Here is a 25,762-nt window from a genome sequence, read left to right on the forward strand (position 1 = left end):
GCTGGCCGGCAGGTTCTCCATGTCCGTATCAGGATTCCAGATGGCATCTCTGGGTGGCTCTGGAGCTGGCGGCGGCGGCGGTGGTTCGTTGGGTTGCTCCTGCAGGTTCTCTTCTACTGGGTCACGGTCCTGGCCGCTAGGCTGTGGGGCGGCTGCGGTCGGCTGGTACACTGGGAACTGTCCTGGGTCACTTGCTGGGGGCGCCGCAGCTCCGACCGGCAGCTCGGTGGCATCCTCGTCGCCGTCCAGGTCGCCTTGAATGTCTGTTGGAATCTGGTGGGCAGTCACATCTCCAGTGTATTTGCGCAGTCGGCCTACATGCGCGGTAACTTCCGAGATCCTGGCGATTGGAGAGGCAGGTTTGATGACATAATGGACTTCTGTAGCTTGCCTCACTACCTTCCAGGAGCCAGTCCATCTCTTGGTAATCTTGGCTGCCTTCCCTGGCACCAGGCGGGGGGCCAGGTACCAGACCAAGTCTCCAACCTCGTACTTGGCCGTGCCTTCGTAGGCTGCCGCGCTCCTCCGGATGGCTCCCTCCTCTTTCTGCTGGATGGCGTCATACACTGCATGGTAGCGTTGCAGGAGAGCTTGGACGTTGGCTGGAACCGAGGCATATTCTGTGTCTGGCAGCCGGAGCACCATGTCCACCGGAAGTTTGGCCTCTCTCCCAAAGTAGGCCAGGAACGGGGTCACGCCGGTGGATCTGCAGGCCTTGGTGTTGTAGGCGAAGGCAATGGCAGGCAAGTGTGGCTCCCAGTTGTTGTTGTCTCTGTCTAAGAACAGACGCATGCCTGTATTGAGCGTCCGATGGAACCTTTCCACTCGGTTGGACTGCGGGTTGTAGGGTGGTGGATGTGTCAGGCCAATCTCAAGCTTGGAGGCCAGCTCCTGGAATACCTGGCCGGTGAACTCCATCCCATTGTCGGAGTGGATCTTCAGGGGGCATCCGAACGTGGCCAGGTGGCGGTGCAGCAGGGCTTCAGCCACCGTGAGGGTGCGCTTGTTGGGGATGGCGTAGAGGCTGACAAACCGGCTGAACCCGTCTTGACAGGTGAGGATATAGCGGTTCCCGGCTGGGGTCTCTGGCAGTGGCCCCACCAGGTCAATAAACAGGACTTGCTGTGGATACCCCTGGCGGGAGGGCACGTGTATCCCTTGCTTCAACCTTTCCTTGGTAACCTTCTGGACACACTCAGGACAAGTCTGAACCATCAGGCGGACGTCACGGGACAGGTTGGGCCACCAGAAGTGCATGGCGACGCGGGCGATAGTAGCGTCCATTCCAAAGTGCCCGGCCATGGGGGTCCCATGGGCTAAAAAGAACGCGTCCTGCTGGAGGGCCGAAGGCAGCAGGTATCTTGTTCTTTCCCCTGTCAGGGTCTGGTCAGTGGTGGTGAGGCAGCCATGCTCGTCCAGTCCCAGGGCTGGGAAGCGGCTGGCGTACTGCTGCTCGTCTCGTTCCTTGCCGCGCAGCTCAGCCTTAGTTGGGGCTCTGCCATCAGCCACCCACTGGCGGACACGGAGCAGGAGAGGGTCCTGTGTCTGGGCTTCTAATACTCTAGCTGGGTCCAGTCGTGCGGCAGGGGGCCGGCTAGCTGCGGACTCCCCTAGCTGGCAGAGGTTGTGGATATACTCAGCCTGCTCTGCTAATTCTTCGGCGGTAGCTGTCGGCATGTTGGCGTCCTCCCGGCGGCTGAGGGCGTCGGCGTTGGTGTTCTGGGTGCCAGGACGGTGGCAGACAGTGAAATCTAGGGCCGCTAGCTCCTCCTGCCAGCGGGCCACCATCCCTGTGGATGTGTTCAGCGACTTCATCTGCAGCAAGGCTGAGGAATCAGTGTTGATCTGGAAGCTGCGGTAGGACAAGATGCCGTGAAATTTCCGGATTCCATACATAATGGCGGCCATCTCTCCCTTCCAGGACGGGTAGCGAGTCTCGGGGTCGGTTGTCTTGCGCCCCACGGCGGCAATCAGCCTCTCCTTGCCATCCTGGCATTGACTCAGAATGGCAGAGATGGCGCGGCTGCTGAAGTCGGTGGTGAGCTGGAATACCGCTGGCAAGTCAAACCTGGGCGGCGCTCGGATGGGGGCTTGACGGAACTTGTCCTTGAGCTGTAGCAGCTGGGCTTCCATCTCAGGCGTCCAGGCTAGGGTCTTGGCCGTCTTCTGCCGATTCATCTCGTAGGTGAGGTCGGCATACTCTGGGATGAACAGGCGGTAGTATCCAAAGAACCCCAGAAGCGCCAGCAAATCCTTGGGGGTGCTGGGGGCCGGCCAGTCCAGGATACGGTCAATATAATCCTCTTGCATGGCTATCCCCTCACGGCTGAGGGTGTGTCCCAGATAATCCACCTTGGCTCGGAACAGCTTGGTCTTAGCTGGCTTGAGGCGGATTCCTCCCCTGCGGTGGGCTTCCAAGACCTCCCGGAGCCTAGCCAGGTGGGCCCAGGTATCCTGGTGGAAGGTCAGGACGTCGTCAAGGTATGACTGGAGGTTGGCTGTGCCTAGTGGATTTAGGACCCCTGCAATAAATCTGGAATAGACAGACGGTGCCGTAGCCAGGCCAAAGGGCATCCTTTTCCATTGATACAAGCCCCTGGGGGTGGTGAAGGCGGTGCAGGGCCGGCTGTCCTCAGACACACGGATGGTGTAGTACGCGGCCACCGCGTCTAGGGCACTGTAGACGCGGTGTCCTCCAGCTCGTTCTACCAACTGCTGGATCCTGGGCAGAGGGTAGCTATCCAGTTCCAGGCACTTGTTGAGGGCTCTGTAGTCGACGGCCCAGCAGGTGCTCCCGTCCTTCTTCTTGATGGGCACCAGGGGGCTGCTCCAGGCGGAGTCTGACGGCTCTATGACTCCCTCTTGTAGCCAGGTGTCCAGTTGTTTCTCCAGCTCAGCCTCCTGCCGCGGGTTCAGATCCCTAAATCTCTGGCGGATCGGCTGGGTCCCTGGCTTGAGGCGCAGCTGCAGCTCGACTACGTCCATGCAGCCGGGGGTAGAATTGGAGAAGACGTCCCTGTATTCTGATAACAGGGTCCAAACCTCCTTCTTGAGCAAGGGGTCCTTGCGCAGGAACTCGTTGTCTTCCATCTCAAGGGCCTCCCACAACTCCTGCATATCTGGGGGCTCAACAGGCTCTAGGAACAAGTGGAGACGCGGGGGAGGCTTATCAGAAACCTCTAAAATGTCAGGCTTGACTAGCTCCCCAGCCACTGGGAGGCCAGCGTCCAGCAGGAGGGGCGTCTCCCCTTCATTTACCACCAGCACTCGAAACACACTGGCGGAGCCAGGCCTGTGGGCATACAGGCCTTCTGGGATGACAAGATCCTCCCCAAACCTCTGTTCTGGGGCAGCTAGTTGGATGGCATCCTTGGTGCGGTGTCCTACTAATTCAACAGGGACAGCCATGACACCGCGGCCAGGCAAGACCACCCGCTTGGCCGTGCGGAGTTGGGGTGGCTGGCCGTCAGTTGGAGTGACAGCGCTTAGCCTATACGTGGCTGGTGCGGGGTCAGCTTCGGCTCCGGGACCCACCGGCCGCGACTTGACGGGCTCGGCCTCGGGAGGGGCTGACGTGTCGGAGCCAGGTGTGGCTCCGAGGGCGTCCGGCCACGATTTGACGGGCTCGGTGCTGGGAGAGGCCGGGGCGCTGGGACCAGCCTGGGCTCCGTGGGCGTCCGGCCGCGACTTGACGGGCTCGGCGCTAGGAGAGGCTGAGGCAGCGGAGCCATGTGTGGCTCCGGAGGCGGCCGGCCACGACTTGACGGGCACGGCGCCGGGAGAGGCTGATTCCTGGGAGTTGAGTGTGGCTCCGGGTGCATCAGACCGCGACTTGACGGGTCTGGACTCGGACTTGGCTGGCTGACTGGCTGGGGGTCCCAGGTAGAGGGGGCCAGGTGGACACGGCTGGCCGTTGATAAAGGTGTCGGCGGAGAAGATTGGTTCTGGAGGGCTGGCAATCTCAGGGAATGTTGTTGGCAGGTTCTCCAGCGGCACCTTGGGCACTGGGGGCAACCCCATGGCTAGCAGGTTGGTCCCCCTATGGGCGTTGAGCGCAGTGTCCACCCAGTGCGTGCCTTTCTCGACCACACGTGGCTGCTCTGGCAGTGGGCCTGGCAGAGGCCCCTCGTAACTCAACTCTCTCTCGGCTGTCTCCCGGTCAATGGGGACGCCACGGAGTGGGATAAACTCCCCACGCACCCACAAGCAAGGTGGTTGCATGTCGAAACAGAGCCTAGTTCCGAACTCCTTGAGAAAATACCCTCCTAGGTTCAGAGGGTGGGAGAGATTCCGAACCACAGTCACGTGGTACAGATGGAGTATAAGGGTGTGTGAGACTGCCATATATAATTCTTTCAATTTTCCTATTACCTGGAGGGGCTGGCCTTCCTCGTTAGCAGTCAGGATTTGGGTGTTGTCCGGAATCAACATGCGTTGCACGCCCATTGCGTGCATGAGGTGTTCAGAAATTACAGCAGACCCTGGTACACGGTTGCCAGAATCGATCATGGCATCAACCTGTACATGCTGGGCAGGGTCAGGAGTAGGAAACCTCACCCTGATATGGCAGGGGAAGTGGAGGTCCTGCCCTTGAGACAAGGGGGCCTCCCGTTCGGCTGGAGTTGGCAGAAACTTCGGTGGTGGCCGAACCGCAGCTATGGTGGTATCGCTTACCATGGTGGCTTAGACTGTAGCTTCGAATCACTAGAGCTTATTAATTATCACTGGGTCAACAATTTTATATTTCTTTTTATCACTTGGTTGACATTTGTACACACTTATGTGTTGTTATCACTAGGAGCTCTAGGTGTGATTCTGGAAGCGCTGGCAGCAGGGAATGTTCGTCCTGCAAGGTTCAGCGGGATGACGGCGGTAGGGAATGTCCCGTCCTACAGCGCCGCTGGTTCGAATCCCGAAAATGGCGGCAGGGAATGGCCGTCCTACAGCGCCTCGGGTTCGAATCCTGGAAGGCAGCGGCAGGGAATGTCCCGTCCTGCCGTGCCTGTGGCTCAAAATCTGCTATCCGTCGCAGTGGTAGGCCTTACTTGTGTGCTGAAGCTTCGCAGCCACACATTGCCTTCTCAAGGAGACCAGCACCCAGCTGTCTGTCTCGTAGGTTTGGCCTGGGTGTCCTGGGGCTTGTCCCAGCTACACTTGCCAATTTTGACTCAGTTCTGTAGCCGTCTGAGCTAAATTATCCGATTACCGTGGCTGCGCACCTAGCGCTACTCCTACACGGTACGGAAAAAGCGTCTTAACTGGCGCTTTTAGCAGGCTAAATCTGCTTGCCGTAGGCCAGAGGCCCACATATTGCGTTCAAAATGATGGAAATTCGACCTAAAAAGGCCGTCTCACGGGTCAGTTGGCTTCTCAGTTGGCGGCTGATTGTCCCCTTACTTGCCAAAGGGTCCAATCAGAGGTAGAATAGGCTAATTTCTGTAAGGCTCGATTGAAACACTCTGACACCAAGATGTGGTAAGCCGAACGTTTCAGCTCACAGGGTTGCGAGTTCGAGTTCAACGAGCCTTAGCCTTGAATTATTCTACCAAAACAAACTAGCAGGATTTAGTCATACAGAAATTATATATTTAACTGAATAATATTTACAATGAATGTTTACTATATATATACAACAGATTATAACAATGGTTAGGTTTGAAGGGGGTGTGGGACGCTAGGGCTTAGCTCCCGGCGGTAGACTGGCTGTGGGGGCAGCTGTGGTAAAAGGGGAGGCAGCGCCTCCCGGTTGTATAATCGCGTGAGGGGCGCGTGATAGCTGCGTGTTTGAGTCCCTCCCCACATTTAGGCAGGCCAGTTTGACCGCTGGATAGCGGGGTCAACATCGGTCATGAGATAAATGGTGATATAATAAGATTAGTGCAGAGGGTTTGTTATGATAAGTCACAGCGTAGCAATTCTGTAAACTGCCTGTCCGTCTGGTTGTCGTATTACCACATTTCCACCAATGAGAGCACAGCATTTTAGGAAATGCCGCGCTGTGATTGGCTGAAATTCGGCGCGCCCCGATTTTGCGCACCATTGAAATGATTTAAAGATCCAGCTCTGGATTATACATTTCTACTTAATACATTTATTGTTCCAACATTGATGGGAAGTAATACAGTTGTACCTTTCCCTTTGTCTATGTGTTATTCATAAATATAACTTTATTATGGTACAACTAAAAACTTTTATACTGACGTTTAACAAATGCCAATTCATTAACAAGGGATATGATTCTGTCAAAACCAAAACAATTTTAAGTAAAGAAGCTACTCTGTATTTCGAAATGCCTGAGCGCTTGTCCGTTATTCTGTCTGTAAGAAATATTATGGGGGAATCATAAATTTCTGGGCTGGCATTCAATATGGAAGGCTGATTTTTTTGTGTAGATTCCCTGAACCAATGAACACCAAGTATATAATTTAATTGGTACGTCAGTCTGTCTGTTATACTAAAAAAAAGACCAAAAGACACTGAATATCTGCTTTTTTATTGACTTCGTCCCTTTATATTTGTTTGTGCTTCGCTATTAATGGATGTTATCATCCTAGTTTTCATAACTAAACCTTTACAAAAATGTAAAAAGTAAGAGGCCTAAAAATTTGTGCTTTAAACTAAAAATTTTCAAAGATTGTTTTATGTGTCCATGGTAATTTAAGACGTCACAACGAGAATGAGAATAACTATGGATGTATTAAAAACTATAAGTGGCCTCTACAAAGTCCACGTGGACAGGGAAATGCAATCAAAAATATATTTGAAATATTCAATATGTCGACAAATTTACTTTATTCAAATTATATTTTCTTTACTGTTCAATTGTTTTAGATATTTTTTTCTTTTCCATTTTTTTATGATGTTTAATGATCTTTATTTTTTCCCTCACTAAAATCCGCTCTATCTAGTTGCGTGTATAAATCATCAAATAATTTGGACAAAAGAACTTAGACTAGTTGCTTCGCCTCTAGCCTCTAAGGAAGAGAATTTAAGAAAACCATCATAAGTAACTTATAAAGCTTGTCCTAAAAGTACAATCAATGCTGATAAACAATTTTCGAGATCTAAAGCTTCAGACAAAAAACTTTATTAATGTATATTATAAGATAACTATTAACACAGTATGTATTACTATTATTATTTTCAGTATTTGATGATATTTTACCGTATTTTAATTTTTCGCATCTTGAACTCTTCAAACATTTGATGAAATTTCTAGAACTGCGATAGAACTTATTTTTTCGTTCATTTACTAAGTATATTTGCGATAACTTTTATTTAATGAAATCTTCCAATTTTTAACAAGTTCAAAACGGCCTGCTTAATTGCTTCAAGATCCATGTCAGATCTATATAGGAAATAAATGTCTATAAATGAGCTCAAGTTCTCCAAGGAATATTCGTTGAAAACTCATAGTGCTCCAATAATCCATTATAAACTCTCATTGCCCAGAATGATAAGACCCATTATTTTACTTTCTTAAAAATAAATTCATTTTTTTCATTCCATGTTGCTATTTACATTATAATGAAGTATTTAATTTCTAATCATAAAAAAGAAAATTTAAATTTATAATATAACTAATTTAAGAAAACTCTGTTTTAAAAGAATTCGATTGTGGCGACACTTTGTGTGTTCAAATATTAAACTAAAATTGTAATCATATAATAAACCCTGTGGTGATGGTAATGTAAAGAAAAAAATATAATTTAAAAAATCTTTTTAAGATCATTTAAATTATTAAATATTTACTTCCGTTTAAATAGTAATGCCTGGTGAGGAAAATAGATTTATTGAGAAATAGATATGCATATAGAAAACTAGCCATTAGGGAGATAGTTATATCGAGCCAACTCTAGTTATATATACTAGAGGTTACATTCTAGAGGCTTTAGAAAAGGGGGGGGGGGGAGAAAGGAATAAGTCGACCATCCACTTTAAGTTTTAAATTTAAATAGAAAGGTAAAAAAACATTTTGAGGGGGAAGGGTTTTTTTCCATGGGCGATTTCTCTTGGGAGGGTGAAGGTACCCTCTCCCAAAATAGGTATAACCTTCTCTGAACCTATAAGAAGCTTCACTTTAAAGGTGAACCATATCGGTTCAGCGGTTAGAAAGATCTTAACCTACAATAAGACAAAGAGATCGACAGTCATCATGTTACTTTTCTTACTTTTCTATATGGATAACAAGAAGCCTCATATTCAAACCAATCGAAACCCCTAACATATAACTTCTGTAAGGTTATAAACTCATATAAAAAAGACCAGTAAAGTATCATACAGTTACATAACCACTGTAAGTGCGTGTTAAAATTCGACAACAACAGGTTAATTGTTTAAAGTGGACAGTATATAAACAGTCTTTTCTCCAAACACTTGAAAATACCACTTAACGTGTATCTAATCCTATTTTAATTATATGTTCGTAATCGACGACACCATGTTTTATAAATACTTGATCTTAAAAAAATGATTTTATAGTACATTTGAAAACACAACTTAAAGGAAGCCTGCAAGAAATACCACGCTTTAACTGCTGAAAGACTGCCACAAGTAGACCAAATACCCCAAATTTGAAGCCTTCAGCTTCTATAAAAAAAAAGTTCTAGGCATTTTAAAATGACATTTTATGTACAATGAAAATTTTGAAAGAATTGCAGAGCTCATGCTGAAAACTATGAAATTAAACTACGTAGCCTAGAAACAAAATTATGAGCTTATTTTTGTCATAAATTTAGGTTTCCAGTAACTAATTATATTTTTACATCATTGTACATAAAATGCTATTTTGAAATGCCTAGAACTTTTTTGTTATTGAAGCTGAAGGCTTTAAATTTGGGGTATTTGGTCTACTTGTGGCAGTCTTTCAGCAGTTAAAGCATGGTATTTCTTGCAGGCGTCCTTTAATGAGTGAATGCTTTCGATTTATTTAAATTTAAAACAAGGATGACAAAATCCATAAGTATCGAAGAACAAAAATCATGGATAAAAATACAGACAAGGAGATTTAAAGAGCATTTCTGGAAATCAATAATAGATTATTGAGAGAGAAAAATCACGAAACCTTTCTCTATTTTTTATAGTTTTTAATATTTATCAATGAATAGGATGAATAACTAAATAAACAGGATCTTATTATGCCTATTTGGTTTCAAAATAGCTTAAATTGGGCTTACTGGCTTCCTTGTTATGGGTTGCAACTCTTTAAAGATTTTACACTAACATTACAAGCATATTCCTAAATGGTTTTAAATAAAAGAACGATTCTAACATACCTTGAACGCATCAAAAGGATATGTTCTGTAGAAAACTGTAGAATTTTTAAAAAATATCATTCTCATTTATAAGTAAAATTGCATAACCTTTAAAAATACCCAAAGACCTTGTTTCATAATCATATGCAAATCATAAATTAATTCATATTTTCTTTTTATGCCAAGAACATTTTTGCTAATTGACATTAATAGATAAATATGTAAATTAATGTATTTCATAACTTCCAATAGATGCCATTAATTAAGAAGGTTAAAGCCATAAATTTCTGCAAACATAATAATCTCCAGGGAGGAAGGGAGGGGACAATGGATCAAATATTTAATATTTTAGGGTCTCAAAATTTGGGTGTTCATGAAGTATTTAGACTGAATTTGGGGACTTTAGGTACTAGCGCACAATTGCCGCGGATTTTGTTATGAATCCAGCAGACAAAAATAAAAACTAACAATTAACACAATTTATAGCAGACAAAAAAAATTATATAGTATAGAATTATTTCAGCTGGTTCTAACAAATATTTTTTTCCATGAAAATGTCATTTCATGTCTAGAAACTCTACTGTGATATTTGTGTAATAATCAATATAAGAACCCTTTGTTTTATCTTGAATTTTAATGGAAGTTAATAATATAGGAGAAGGGATGAAGAAGTTCTGAGAGCGATTTTATAAGTGATTATTTACAGATTGTTTACTTCATTGTGATGTACTGGTAATCTAATTCATAAGTAGATTTTTTTTCTTAGAACTCTTTCTCATTTTGAGTTTTCTAATTTAGATAGCCATTAACACTTTACAATTTTGTTCAAATTTTCTGGATAAATCTGGTTTTTATGGCCTTTCAGCAAAAACTCTTAAATTGAATCGATATTGGAGTTACATTTTAATCAAGCAAAACAATTTATTAGTATGAACATTTTTGATTGAGGAAAGATTGAACACAGTAATAGTGTCTGACTGATTATGACGTAACAAAAAAAACTAGCCAATGAGAGGCCGTTATTGACCAATGGTAAAATTTATAGTGGCCTCTCATTGGCTAATTTTTTTTGTTACGTCATAATCAGTCAGACACTATTACTGTGTTCGGAAAGATTAGATGATCCTTAAATGTGTTTGAATATATCTCCAATATTCTTCTATTCTTTGTATTTAATAAATTAGCGTATATGCCCCAAGCGGCAGGGTGGGGAAGTAAATTTTAGATTTTAAAAGTAAAAAGTGGGAGGTAATTTCATTCTAGTGACAGTTTTTCTTGGGAGGTTGGATATATTCTCCCCCGAAATAGTTATTAACCTTCACTGTAAAGGAGAACTGTTTCGGTACGTGGCTGACGTAGACGGCTGATGCCTGACCTATGGCCGTACACAAGATCTTATAGTGCAGATGCACTTAAACCTGCTACTTCCCACATGAATCAAAACTAGTGCAGTTACAAATACAAGTTTATTGTATGAAACGGTGGGCACTGAAACAAAAAATAACAAAATTAATAAAGATATATTAAAATGTTAAAATGTTTGTAAAATAAAAAAGAAATCTTTTTCTAATGGACATAATCGTCTTTAAAAAGGTTGCATGATTTGCAATATATTATTTTATAGGCGTATGAAAAAACTAGGCTTTTTCTCTTCAAAATTAAATCAAAACATAATGCGAGTTTATAATTCATAGATAGAATCATTTTAAACTACTATAAAAATATTCTGGTACAAAAATAAATCAATTACTTGGTCTATTTTAATGAAAATAAGAAAATTAATTTGGCTTCCTTGAAAATATCTTTCCATTCTAATTTAAATGCTTAAAAGAATTAAATATTTACCAAATCATTGATCATTACAAGCCGGGAAGCACTCAAGGTATATTCAGCACGGATAACACCATATTTCATTGCAATACATGGGTTTTCATTCACACAAAAGCTCCATACTTATTAAATGAATAAATCAAAATGGCCCCGCAGCCTTTGTTTTGGCTTGGTGCGCGTTCATTGTTTTGAATGGCGCGCGCACATATGAAATTCAAATGTTGGCGTTCTTCTTACTACCCAATAATGATAAGGAAAAGAAAGAAAGGATAATGGTCCGAATCCACACGGGAAACATACTATTATACTTCCAATACAAGAACCATATAGGTTCCGCGGTTTGCAAGATCCTTAGCTACAGACAAAAAAGTTTACAACTTTATATAATAGAAATACCTGATCAGACTATCCTTAAATTATCCTATAAACAATTGTTAACTATCTTGACTAATGATGTATTCTACTACAGGGAGACTAGTGTAAGAAGTACAAGTAAAAGAGAAAGAACAGAAAGTACATGTTCAGATACTATTCCTGATCTCTGTCCTATCCAAGGTAAACATAACAGAAAGTACTTGTTCAGATACTATTCCTAATCTCTGTCCTATCCAAGGTAAATATAACAGAAAGTACATGTTCAGATACTATTACTGATCTCTGTCCTATCCAAGGTAAATATAACAGAAAGTACATGTTCAGATACTATTCCTGATCTCTGTCCTATCCAAGGTAAACATAACAGAAAGTACATGTTCAGATTCTATTCCTGATCTCTGCCCTATCCAAGGTAAACATAACAGAAAGTACATGTTCAGATTCTATTCCTGATCTCTGTCCTATCCAAGGTAAACATAACAGAAAGTACATGTTCAGATACTATTCCTGATCTCTGTCCTATCCAAGGTAAACATAACAGAAAGTACATGTTCAGATTCTATTCCTGATCTCTGTCCTATCCAAGGTAAACATAACAGAAAGTACATGTTCATGATACTATTCCTGATCTCTGTCCTATCCAAGGTAAACATAACAGAAAGTACATGTTCAGATACTATTCCTGATCTCTGTCCTATCCAAGGTAAACATAACAGAAAGTACATGTTCAGATTCTATTCCTGATCTCTGTCCTATCCAAGGTAAACATAACAGAAAGTACTTGTTCAGATACTATTCCTGATCTCTGTCCTATCCAAGGTAAACATAACAGAAAGTACATGTTCATGATACTATTCCTGATCTCTGTCCTATCCAAGGTAAACATAACAGAAAGTACATGTTCAGATACTATTCCTGATCTCTGTCCTATCCAAGGTAAACAGAAAGTACATGTTCAGATACTATTCCTGATCTCTGCCCTATCCAAGGTAAACATAACAGAAAGTACATGTTCAGATACTATTCCTGATCTCTGTCCTATCCAAGGTAAACAGAAAGTACATGTTCAGATACTATTCCTGATCTCTGTCCTATCCAAGGTAAACATAACAGAAAGTACATGTTCAGATACTATTCCTGATCTCTGTCCTATCCAAGGTAAACATAACAGAAAGTACATGTTCAGATACTATTCCTGATCTCTGTCCTATCCAAGGTAAACAGAAAGTACATGTTCAGATACTATTCCTGATCTCTGTCCTATCCAAGGTAAACATAACAGAAAGTACATGTTCAGATACTATTCCTGATCTCTGTCCTATCCAAGGTAAACATAACAGAAAGTACATGTTCAGATACTATTCCTGATCTCTGTCCTATCCAAGGTAAACATAACAGAAAGTACTTGTTCAGATACTATTCCTAATCTCTGTCCTATCCAAGGTAAACAGAAAGTACATGTTCAGATACTATTCCTGATCTCTGCCCTATCCAAGGTAAACATAACAGAAAGTACATGTTCAGATACTATTCCTGATCTCTGTCCTATCCAAGGTAAACAGAAAGTACATGTTCAGATACTATTCCTGATCTCTGTCCTATCCAAGGTAAACATAACAGAAAGTACATGTTCAGATACTATTCCTGATCTCTGTCCTATCCAAGGTAAACATAACAGAAAGTACATGTTCAGATACTATTCCTGATCTCTGTCCTATCCAAGGTAAACAGAAAGTACATGTTCAGATACTATTCCTGATCTCTGTCCTATCCAAGGTAAACATAACAGAAAGTACATGTTCAGATACTATTCCTGATCTCTGTCCTATCCAAGGTAAACATAACAGAAAGTACATGTTCAGATACTATTCCTGATCTCTGTCCTATCCAAGGTAAACATAACAGAAAGTACTTGTTCAGATACTATTCCTAATCTCTGTCCTATCCAAGGTAAATATAACAGAAAGTACATGTTCAGATACTATTACTGATCTCTGTCCTATCCAAGGTAAATATAACAGAAAGTACATGTTCAGATACTATTCCTGATCTCTGTCCTATCCAAGGTAAACATAACAGAAGTACATGTTCAGATTCTATTCCTGATCTCTGCCCTATCCAAGGTAAACATAACAGAAAGTACATGTTCAGATTCTATTCCTGATCTCTGTCCTATCCAAGGTAAACATAACAGAAAGTACATGTTCAGATACTATTCCTGATCTCTGTCCTATCCAAGGTAAACATAACAGAAAGTACATGTTCAGATTCTATTCCTGATCTCTGTCCTATCCAAGGTAAACATAACAGAAAGTACATGTTCATGATACTATTCCTGATCTCTGTCCTATCCAAGGTAAACATAACAGAAAGTACATGTTCAGATACTATTCCTGATCTCTGTCCTATCCAAGGTAAACAGAAAGTACATGTTCAGATACTATTCCTGATCTCTGCCCTATCCAAGGTAAACATAACAGAAAGTACATGTTCAGATACTATTCCTGATCTCTGTCCTATCCAAGGTAAACATAACAGAAAGTACATGTTCAGATACTATTCCTGATCTCTGTCCTATCCAAGGTAAACATAACAGAAAGTACATGTTCAGATACTATTCCTGATCTCTGTCCTATCCAAGGTAAACATAACAGAAAGTACTTGTTCAGATACTATTCCTAATCTCTGTCCTATCCAAGGTAAATATAACAGAAAGTACATGTTCAGATACTATTACTGATCTCTGTCCTATCCAAGGTAAATATAACAGAAAGTACATGTTCAGATACTATTCCTGATCTCTGTCCTATCCAAGGTAAACATAACAGAAAGTACATGTTCAGATACTATTCCTGATCTCTGCCCTATCCAAGGTAAACATAACAGAAAGTACATGTTCAGATTCTATTCCTGATCTCTGTCCTATCCAAGGTAAACATAACAGAAAGTACATGTTCAGATACTATTCCTGATCTCTGTCCTATCCAAGGTAAACATAACAGAAAGTACATGTTCAGATTCTATTCCTGATCTCTGTCCTATCCAAGGTAAACATAACAGAAAGTACATGTTCATGATACTATTCCTGATCTCTGTCCTATCCAAGGTAAACATAACAGAAAGTACATGTTCAGATACTATTCCTGATCTCTGTCCTATCCAAGGTAAACATAACAGAAAGTACATGTTCAGATTCTATTCCTGATCTCTGTCCTATCCAAGGTAAACATAACAGAAAGTACATGTTCAGATACTATTCCTGATCTCTGTCCTATCCAAGGTAAACATAACAGAAAGTACATGTTCAGATACTATTCCTGATCTCTGTCCTATCCAAGGTAAACATAACAGAAAGTACATGTTCATGATACTATTACTGATCTCTGTCCTATCCAAGGTAAACATAACAGAAAGTACATGTTCATGATACTATTCCTGATCTCTGTCCTATCCAAGGTAAACATAACAGAAAGTACATGTTCAGATACTATTCCTGATCTCTGTCCTATCCAAGGTAAACATAACAGAAAGTACATGTTCATGATACTATTCCTGATCTCTGTCCTATCCAAGGTAAACATAACAGAAAGTACATGTTCAGATACTATTCCTGATCTCTGTCCTATCCAAGGTAAACAGAAAGTACATGTTCAGATACTATTCCTGATCTCTGTCCTATCCAAGGTAAACATAACAGAAAGTACATGTTCATGATACTTTTCCTGATCTCTGTACTCTCCAAGGTAAACATAACAGAAAGTACATGTTCAGATACTATTCCTGATCTCTGTCCTATCCAAGGTAAACATAACAGAAAGTACATGTTCAGATACTATTCCTGATCTCTGTCCTATCCAAGGTAAACATAACAGAAAGTACATGTTCATGATACTATTCCTGATCTCTGTCCTATCCAAGGTAAACATAACAGAAAGTACATGTTCAGATACTATTCCTGATCTCTGTCCTATCCAAGGTAAACAGAAAGTACATGTTCAGATACTATTCCTGATCTCTGTCCTATCCAAGGTAAACATAACAGAAAGTACATGTTCAGATACTATTCCTGATCTCTGCCCTATCCAAGGTATAAAATTGGTTACTTCACTCGTAAGAGCGAGATTCTCCTTCGATTTCATTTTTGTGACACATGACACTTACCAGGGCTTCAATATAATTCTAGATGGGGAAAAGTCTTTGGAAGATTTATCTGAGGGTGTTCCAGAGATTCTTGTCAATATTCCTCAACCGGATGAAGGTTAGATTTTTTTTTAGATATTTGTGACATTTTATTATTATTATTGTTCAAAATCCTGCAAAATTTTCTAAAATAAATATCCTATGCAAGGATAGGGAAGTCCTATCTCTTGAGTTAACCTAGGAAATTTTATGGAATTTGACCAATCATTTTTTTCTTTTTTATTAAAGAGAAAAAAACTTTATGGCATAAAAATAAATGTACAAATATTTAAGTTGAAGAAACCAGTTTATCCAAATGTCACAGCGGTGCTAACCTGTTCTTCCTGACCAATGTGGATCCTGAAAGTGAAGGTAGTACTCCAGGTTGGATATGTTTTTGTACTTGGTGACCTTCCATAAAGTTTTGATATATTCAGAAATTAAAATTATTAGCAATATACAATTGCAATATTATTTAACTTGAAATCTTTAATTCTAAAAGTTTGAAAATGATACAAATAGTATTATAATAGTTATTTCTCGCATCGTATTATAAACGGCTTTCCGCGGATATAGAATGAACAATTACAAGATTAAAACCAGTTTTTTAGCCCCGAGGTGCCGAAGGCTTATATTCGTAGAAAGCTGGATATAATACGATGCTAGACATAGTTTTTTTCGTATGGATGAGAACCGGTTCCTATCCACCGGATTCGAATGAATACGAGAAAGAAATTTTACTGAATATTATGTTTGCTTCAGGTCTATCTCCTCAACCTCCATCTCATTTACAGGTAATCTATATTCATTTCAAGTATATTTATTTAGACTTGATATAATTTAACATCTAGCTAATCTTTGTAGGCTGAAGGACATAATGAATCTTTACAAAGCGTCTAGAAAAATATGTCAAAAAATGAGAGATTATCCATCTCTTTTTTAGGAGTTTTCTTTCCAACTTCTCCTCTCATCCGTCATTTTTTTTGACGTCACATGGCTGGTTTTTTTTGAGACATCTTGTAATGCTTCGTACATAAAACTAATATAATACATGTCTCAACATGTATTACTAACCCCCCCTAAAAGCTCAAAATACTTCTTTTCTATGTTTATTATTCAAATTTCCAAAAGAAGGCATCTTTTATCATCAGGGCCTAAAATTACAAAAATTACGAACTATTTATAAGTTGTTCATGCAATAAATCTACAATTTTTCAAATATTCAACATAATTTTTAATTGTTCTAAATTGAAGCTTGCTAAAAGAAAAAAAATGTGTCCAATTTCAGACATTCAAAGGCTTTGATTTGTTGCACGCAAGTTTTTTTCTTTGGGGATTCGATTTCCTGTTATGACATTTAAAGCAAAATATGCACACATTAACAACGACAGGAATATTATACATCTTTACTCAACCAGGGTGAAGGAGTGCTTGGATCTTTGCTGCAGGATGTTGCCTCAAGAGTTCTTGTCTCACTAGACAACCTTCTTCTCACTTCTCATGTTGATCCCCAAGTTGTTTTCAATAAGGTAAACATTCATCTTTTGTGTCATTTTCAATAAGATATGTAACTTGTTTCCACTATGGATTAATATCCGCTGGATTAGAACCCGTTCTAACTTCTAATCCATACTGAAAAACCATGTATCCTACGAATACAAAAATGTGCCACCATAATATAAAAAACCAGTTTTGTTAGCCCGTGCCTGCATCTCTGGGCTAAGAAAACTAGTTTTAATCTTATAATTGTACATTTTTATATCCGCAGAAAGCTGTTTATAATACGATGAAATAAATAACTATTCACATTGAAACTTGAAATGTATGTTTGGCAACTGATTATTTGGTTAAAAAAAGGATGAATTATTATTTTCATAATAGGAAGAATTTGTGCAGCAAACCGTGGATGAAATCAAGTGGTCCTTGGTAAAGTACAGTGAATATTCTCTGTCCACAATGAGCATTGATAGCAATGTGACAGATGATACTTTGTCAAGACAGGACACTGCCATGGCTTTCCATTCTAGTATGAGACAGGTATTTACATTGTTACAATTGGAAATTCATTTTTCAGTTTATTATTGCAAAAAGTTTTTATTTTAAATACATTTCAGCTTGACTTCATTGAGAATCAATTCCGTGGACTGGTGAATCCTGGCGATACATTCCAGAGTTTACCTGCCTCACCACTGGTTGGAGCTGGCAACAGGCACTATCCTCCAAGATGTCAAACAGTTACAGGTTATCATTTGTTGATGTTATTATTTTTCCTCGTGTAATTTAGTGTAGATATAATGTAAACTAGCAGCATAGATGTCCAGGGGGAAGGTGTTTTCCCACATCAAACTTTAAAACGCCTCATTTTAACCCCATCAAAATTTTTAAAATTACAAACATTAGTTTACCCCCTGTAACCTTAAAACCCCTCATTTTACCCGTCTTAAAAAAAGCTTGGACGGCATTGACTACCAGCAGGGCATAAAAGGATAATAACATTACATCTGTATTGAAACTGATAGCTGTTATAAACTTGTAATTGTAGGTGTAGAGCCTCCACATGGTAATGAGATGCAGCCATCAATATCACAGCAACAGACTCAAGCTCAGAGCATGCCTCAGGAACCATTTTTCATACTATTTTAAAAATCAGATCATTAGCTTTTCTCCTATTTCTAGCCCCTGCAGTAGGCTCTAACTCTGCAGGCCATCATTAACATTTACCTAATCTAACCTAAAATAAACTATCAAAAGTTACTGGGAAAATACGATGAAATCCGCAACTTCGTTTTGTTTCCATGGTTTAAAAGATTTCTTCTATTTATCTATGCATTTTGTAGTTAATTTACTATTTGAATATAGTTGAAAATGTAACCTTCAGAAAATTAAACATGGAACATTTATTCAATAGTATTTCTTTACCGAAGATCATTACCCAGCCAGAAAGTAGCATCACTATCGCGCTACTATAGCGCACGATATCGTGTAGCAATCGAGCACGAGTTCTTACGATATCGCTAAATAGTCGTCCAATGCACATCGACGATATGTTACGATAAATGGTCGAAAAGGTACTTAGAGCTGCGCGATACACCTACGAAATCGCAGGTGATATCGTAAAGATCGCGCGCGATATCGTACTAAAATCGTAAATAAAAAGTTCATTAAAAAATCAATTTAACATCATGTAGTTTTCTGTAAGGAAAGGTTAGGTACATCAGTAATATTCATTCATAACATTATACACAAATTGTACTTTGCATACAGAAAGAGAGAGAAAGAGAGGGTGTTTATCATTGTATTTTCTCTGAAATTATAAGGTTGATTTCAAATCTGTTTCCATTGTAATTATAATTTTGAGAAAGTTAGAATATCTTACTGAATTTGTCTTATTTTAATTGCTATTTAGACATTTTTGTACACTTGCTGTGGTTTAAAATGAGACTGTTTAAAAACAATTTTTTTTTCAATAAAAGACAATTAACACATTATGATATTTTGTTATACCAGTTTTTAATTTATTTTGTTTGATAACAGAAAGATTTTAATTGTCTATACAAAGTAATGTGAATACCTAGTGGCCAATTTATAAACTATATTTCTCACACAATGATTTTGAAAATGTTGGTTGTGTGTCTGTTTGTAAGTGTGTGTTGACAAACATAAAATGCGAGATACATACGATAGTCACGATTTTTACTACAAATTCGAATTAATCCCTATAAAATCGTAAATTCGATTTTTGCGATAATATAGTAAATATCTCCTTACGATTTTCCTTACGACGTTTCTGGCTGGGTAATATTTAATTCAAAGATATTTAAGAATCTATTTATAATGCTTACTAAGCAAAAAAGTTAGTAAAAAAAATTAAGACAAGAAAGAAAGGAGAATCGAAAAGCTTTTTATAGTGCCTATAAAAATGATGTTATACAATACAAATGACCAATGATAAGCCAATACAGACTAAATTACTAATGGCAGGCCAGTATATATTTCAATTGACCAATGTTAGGCGAGTATGAAGTAATTTTTTATAGGAATTATAAAAAGCTTCGGCAATGGTCGACAAATCAATACGCGACCAATTATAATAAACAAAATTATCATTTATTTTGATTAAAGATTCCTTAATAATAAATGTTGAAATGGTAAAAATCAGGTGATGGACAAAGTGAGCGAAGAAAAGCTGGCAGCCATCAGGGTGGTCATCAACTCTGACAGCACCAGCGAGGACAAGATCATGGTAATCAAGAGTATCTTTAATAGTACTACATTATAATTAGTCTATGTATCTATCTATCTAGTCAAATAAGGATCATGGTATGCACAGTTATGTAAAATATTTTTGGATAATGTAAAATTATAGAATAACAATCAATTCTATTAATTTTCAATTTCCATCAATTTCCAATAATTTTGCTGTAAAATTCCTAATTTTAGAATTTTCCGCTAATTTTCTTTCTATAATTGCGTTTTTTTCTGTTAATTACACAGTAGTCTTCAATAAAGCAAAACAAGGATGACAACATCCATAAAAACGAAGCTCTGAAACGGTAGGACAAACAAACATTAAAACTTGTATAGTGTCAGAGCTGAATAATCAGAATAGAAATGTCGAACGAAACAAAATTGTAAGTAAATCTGCTGAAAAACTGCTTAAATACAGGACATTGTTTAAGGACATACTTACATATTTAGGACTTGATTATAGAGATGCTTCGCTTATAACAATGTACTTTGTTGTCCTAGGAATCAGTATTCCAAAATCGGATAATTACATCACATAAAAATTTGATGTTAAAAAAGATAACAAGCATTATGTTTAAAATGGAATCATCATTCAAAGTTTGGAATCTAAAGGACAATTTTAACATGCCTAAATTAACGAAAAGAGTATTCGTTACGTACGGACGGACGGACCGACCCTAATTATAGAAAAGCTTCGCTTTTAAAAATTGTTTGAAATATTGTCATTAATTTATGGTTTATAAATAATTTAGACATAATATTACTAAAATTTCTGTTTCTTAATTAACCTTTTATGCTAGTTTCTTTCTTTTTTAATGCTAAAAATAGATCTAATTAGTATAAAATGTTAATGCAATGATGAAAATTTAATTAGACACAATTCCCAGAAGTGATTACAAAAAACAAAGGAAAAATACCAAACACTATAAATAAACCACAATGAATGGTTGAAACGCGAAATAACATATAAAAAGATATATTGGTGCGAGTTCTTATGATAACTAAAATTATTTGTTTAAAAAATCTTCTTCAATTAAGTTTTTAAATAATTAAATTTTACAAAGAACTTACCCTTGGTTGTTTTCTTTTAATAATAGAAAACTTATTCTATTTATCTTGTATATTTATTTTAAAAGATAATATATACTAAGAAAAATAATTCTATTGTTATAATTGTAGTCACGGTTTTGGTGGAGATATTTTTGTATTTTTGTAATCAAAATGAAGCAAATAATTTGATGACAAAATTCTAAAAAAAAGGTGATTTTTTAGTCAACTTAAAGGCTGGTAACTTGCTAATTATAGCCTGTACAAAAAGGCTAAAACTTATCACATCGAGCATGCAGCGCAAGTAAAAAATCAGAGGCTTGGCAGTAGTTGCAGCCTTTAAAATACCTTTTTTCGATAATCAATAGATATTTCAAAACCCTGACTATCTATAATACAAATATATTTATAAATGAACAGATATTACTATTAATCTAGATTAATACAGCTTTGAGGTTGAACATGTTTCCATATATGAAATTATTAATATACTAAAGTAACAGGATGTTTGTCTGTTTGTGTCTGTACCGAAGGATCTAGCTAACCGCTAAAACGATCGGGTTCTCCTTAAGAGGTTAGCTTCTCATAGGTCCCGGGAAGGTTTATAACTATTTTTTTGGGGGGTGGGACACCCCCATTCCCCCAAAAATGAAAAATACCCCCCCCCAAAAAAAAAAAAAAATTCCAACTCCCAAAATTTTTTTTTACTTTTTCATTTAAAATCTAAAACAAGAAATTGGGTTATCAAATTCGACTCCCCCCTCCTCAAGTGCCCCTAGAGGCCTCTAGGGGCACTTTATGGTTGGGCCAGCAAAAAAGAAACTGATTAATTTTCTTAAGGTTTACGTAGACTTTTTTTAAATCCATCCAAAAGAATTTTACATTTAAGAACCGGTTTGATTCCGCCACAAAAGATGCTACAAAAATAAATATTTTCAGCCTCCTAACTGTTAAAGAAAATAGATTATTTTAATGAATATATTACAGTTAGGGAGTTGAATCCATTTTTATAGAAGCAGAAACATAATCTATGATTATGGTTTGGACCCTCTAAAACTGTTATCTACCCTTCCACTTTCCCCTCTCTTGGTGAAGATATCTTCAACGCCGATACTATTTTTGAAATGTAAGATTCCACTTTTGCCTCTCTTGGTGAAGATATCTTCAACGCTGATACGATTTTTGAAATGTAAGATTCCACTTTCAATAGAGGCGAAACTAGAATCATGGTTTATATTTTTAATATCTATGTTTCTGTAATCTTCCATTACTTTTTTAACATCAACATAATAGAAATGTACCATACTATTTTAAAATTATGTCAATTGTGAAAAAAAAGCATAGATTTTATACATAATTTAAACATTGTTGTATATTCTTAATTAAGTAAACAAAACATACAAAGAGCCTTTTATAAAAGATGTTTTGTTTATTTAAAAAAATACTTTTAAAAGTGTATCAAATGAGTAATGAAAATTATTTTAAGAAAGTCGTTTATTAATTAATTCAATTGTATATATTTGTAATTTTTTTGTTCAATTTATTTCATCTTAATATTTCCCTAGTAATCTCTCACCGTGTAAGTAAGCACTTAAAGGTTAGTTGCTGATCTAATTGTGCATTTTTGTGGTAAATTACTGATCAATTACTGAACAATTAAATGGACATTTAAAGTAAAAGTTGCTTGTATCAGTTGAAGTGAAGAAAAAGAAGGAGGAGTAATAAGGAGGGGGGGGGGGGAAGTTCTGACACATTTGCGTAAACCTGGTGTATAGGCTTTATCTTTGGACTGAGAGGATAGGTTATTAGGAATAAAATCATTCTTATATGATGAATTTCCCCCAGATTTAAGATTTTTTGGATAGGCCTCCAGGTTCCGGGGCTTCAGGCCTCCAGGTGGTCTCTGTACAGATAAAAATTAAAAATAAGATTTTTTTTTGAAGGGTTAAAGGTTAACTTATAAAACAAAATATGCTTCTTTTTTGTTGTTATTCACATATTTGAAGAAAAAACATACATATTTTGTCTCATAAGCTGACTTCTAACTCTTAAAAAAAATTTTTTTTTCATTTTTACCTGTAGAGAGACCACCTGGAGGCCTGATTTTGTATATATATATAAGTCAAATAATTTTCATTGATTACTTAGTTGGGGTGTCATGCTTAGTGGTAGCACACTGAGCTAAATTGGTGAGAGTTCAAGTTCAATTCTCTATAGGTTGACTCTAATTTCTCATTCGCAACATTAATCGTGCATCATCCCCTGGTTGTGTAAGATGGGGATTATTGAGTAAGTTTGGATACCCAATAGTCACTTACTTACAGTACTACCTTTAACCCAAGCTCCTCTTTGGAGAGCGTCATTCATTACCATGACTTAATTTGGGACTAATTTGGGCCATATTCGGCAAGGGTAAGGTAAGAGTAGATCTTATGAGATAGCAAGTCAAGTCAAAATGTGCTTGAACATGGAGCTTGATAGCCCTATTTCTATGGAAAAGTGTCTCCGCCTACTCCAGGCCAAAACTATACAAAACTATGGCTAATCAATCAAATTGATTACTTAAAAGTATTTTATCATAATATAGCATGATTTGGTATATGAGCCAAATAAGCAATATTTTTTATTGATTGATTATGAGTATTTTTTTGTAAAATTACCATGATTTGGACAATAGCAAAAATTTTGATTGATTGCTTGAAAGTAATTTATCAACAAATGGCATGATTTGGTATAAAAGCCTAATAAACAAAAACTTTCATTAATTTCTTATAAACAATTAATCAAAAGTTCTTTTTGTACAAAATGAAAGAGTTAAATTTTCTTGCATAAGGGTGAGGGCGAACTAAACCGGTAATTTTTTCAGTTTTTGAAGAAAGAAAATAGGGAAAATATTAAACTGTTTTTAACCTATGTTTGAAACATATATCAAATATATACTATGACACCATTAGAATCAAACTGCAGAGCCTAAATTTGAATTAAGTCCCCAATAAACTTTTTGGGGGGATTTAAAAATTAATTGTTACTGTTGCTGTGGTCCTTTGTGATCAATTTTTGACACCCCATTTAAAAATAGGTTAAAAACAGTTTAATATTTTCTAATGAAACCAAGAATGTTAGAAAGCTTATGGAAAAGACTATCAGGTTATCCAAGGATTTTAGAAGTTTGATATAATTGGACTTAAAGTCGTTACTGATTAATACCTCACAGGGGGGCTAAACCAATAACGTTTTTTTCAACCTAAAAAAAATCAATGAAAAACAGTCAATCAAACATAATTAGGTTAGGTTAGAGGGATTATCCACAAAAAATTTCATAAGGATTAGACTATTCCTTCTATGTCAAAAATCATTTTTTTTAAGGATGGGAAATTTTATTTTTTTTGCAAAAATTTTCTTTAAAAATAAAATATTTTCATAAAAATCCACTGTCCTACCCACTTTTTGGCCTAATTCTTAAAAAGCCCATACTGAATTTTTGAAAACCTGAAAATGGACCTTAAAAATCAAATTTAAATTTTTTTTCAAAATTACCTGAAAATATCCCGCCACCAACTCTGGACATTTTTAAAAAAATATTAACTCTATTTTAAAGTTCTCAACCGATTTGAAAAGTATGGACAATTCTTAGTTAAAAAGGTTTTTACGGATTAGTTCTAGGTCTTACCAATTTTTATGTAGGTCGATCTTTAACACCTACTATTTTGTCCAACTTTGAGACCCTACAAGTACCCTTAAAGGGCGCCTGCAAGAAATACCACGCTCTAACTGCTAAAAGACTGCCACAATTAAACCCAATACCCCAAATTTAAAATCTTTAGCTTCAATAACAAAAAAGTTCTAGGCATTTCAAAATAACATGTTATGTACAATGAAAATTTTGAAAAATTTTCAATGCTCATAAAAAAAACAATATTAAATTATGTTGCCTAGACACAAAATTATAACTTTATCTTTGTCAGAAACTTAGATTGCTGGTAACTGATTATATTTTTAAAATAAAAACACCAAATTTCATAGTCAAAATCTATGAAAAAAATTCGATTTAAATTGCATTTGTAAACCAAAATCATAGAGGAAACAAAGGGGTAAACTAATACAAGCTCAGCTGTGTTTGGTTGCTTAGCTGATTCAGCTTTCTGATTGGCTACAGTACACTCGGTATAACGCGAGTTAAACCTAATTTTTTTTAATGATTGTGACTATAAAAATGGGTATTTTTATTGTAAAAATATAATTAGTTGCTGGCAACCTAAATTTATGACAAAATTAAGCTTATAATTTTGTTTCTAGGTCACGTAGTTCAATTTCAAAATTTCTAACATTAGCACTGAAATTCTTTCAAAATTTTCATAGTACATAAAATGTCATTTTAAAATGCCTAGAACTTTTTTGTTATAGAAGCTGAAGACTTCAAATTTGGGGTATTGGGTCAACTTGTGGCAGTCTTTCAGCAGTTAAAGCATGGTATTTCTTGCGTGGTTTAAAGCTATTTTCTTGGGGGTTGGGACACCCCCAACCCCCCCAAAAATGAAAATTCCCCCCCCCCCCAAAAAAAATAATTTTCTTGGGAACACATTAGACTATAAGCAGCACCAGTAGTACTATATTTTTTTTATTATCTCTTGGGGCAAAGCCCTCAGAGGCTAGGGGCGAAGCCGCTAGTTATATATAAGCAATCAATGAAAATTATTATTTATTTGGCTTATATAACAAATTATGCTATTTTTGATAAATTACTTACAGGTAATCAATGAAAAACATTGCTTAATTGGCTTATATCAGTCAAATCTTAATTTTTTTCATAAACTGCATACAGGAAGGAA

The 25,762-nt window shown here is 37.9% G+C and overlaps 1 protein-coding gene across 3 annotated transcripts in view; it reads left to right on the forward strand.

The window, feature by feature from the left end:
- The window catches only part of LOC145318580 (uncharacterized), an 80,876-nt gene extending 55,421 nt beyond the window's left edge, over positions 1 to 25,455 (forward strand). For 2 of the 3 annotated variants that reach the window (XM_080159952.1, XM_080159954.1), the window contains 9 exons: positions 11,554 to 11,639; positions 15,643 to 15,717; positions 15,933 to 16,022; positions 16,401 to 16,432; positions 17,057 to 17,167; positions 17,520 to 17,675; positions 17,753 to 17,879; positions 18,181 to 18,253; positions 19,794 to 25,455. In XM_080159952.1, coding sequence (XP_080016078.1) covers positions 11,554 to 11,639; positions 15,643 to 15,717; positions 15,933 to 16,022; positions 16,401 to 16,432; positions 17,057 to 17,167; positions 17,520 to 17,675; positions 17,753 to 17,879; positions 18,181 to 18,253; positions 19,794 to 19,917 — 874 coding nt within the window. In that variant the 3' untranslated portion in view covers positions 19,918 to 25,455. The remainder of the gene's footprint in view (positions 1 to 11,553; positions 11,640 to 15,642; positions 15,718 to 15,932; positions 16,023 to 16,400; positions 16,433 to 17,056; positions 17,168 to 17,519; positions 17,676 to 17,752; positions 17,880 to 18,180; positions 18,254 to 19,793) is intronic. The other variant, XM_080159953.1, reaches the window with a different exon arrangement.
- The last annotated feature ends 307 nt before the right edge of the window (positions 25,456 to 25,762 follow it).

This window comes from Acartia tonsa, chromosome 5 (genome assembly GCF_053477335.1).
Source record: "Acartia tonsa isolate MP-2025a chromosome 5, ASM5347733v1, whole genome shotgun sequence".
Taxonomy (NCBI): domain Eukaryota; kingdom Metazoa; phylum Arthropoda; class Copepoda; order Calanoida; family Acartiidae; genus Acartia; species Acartia tonsa.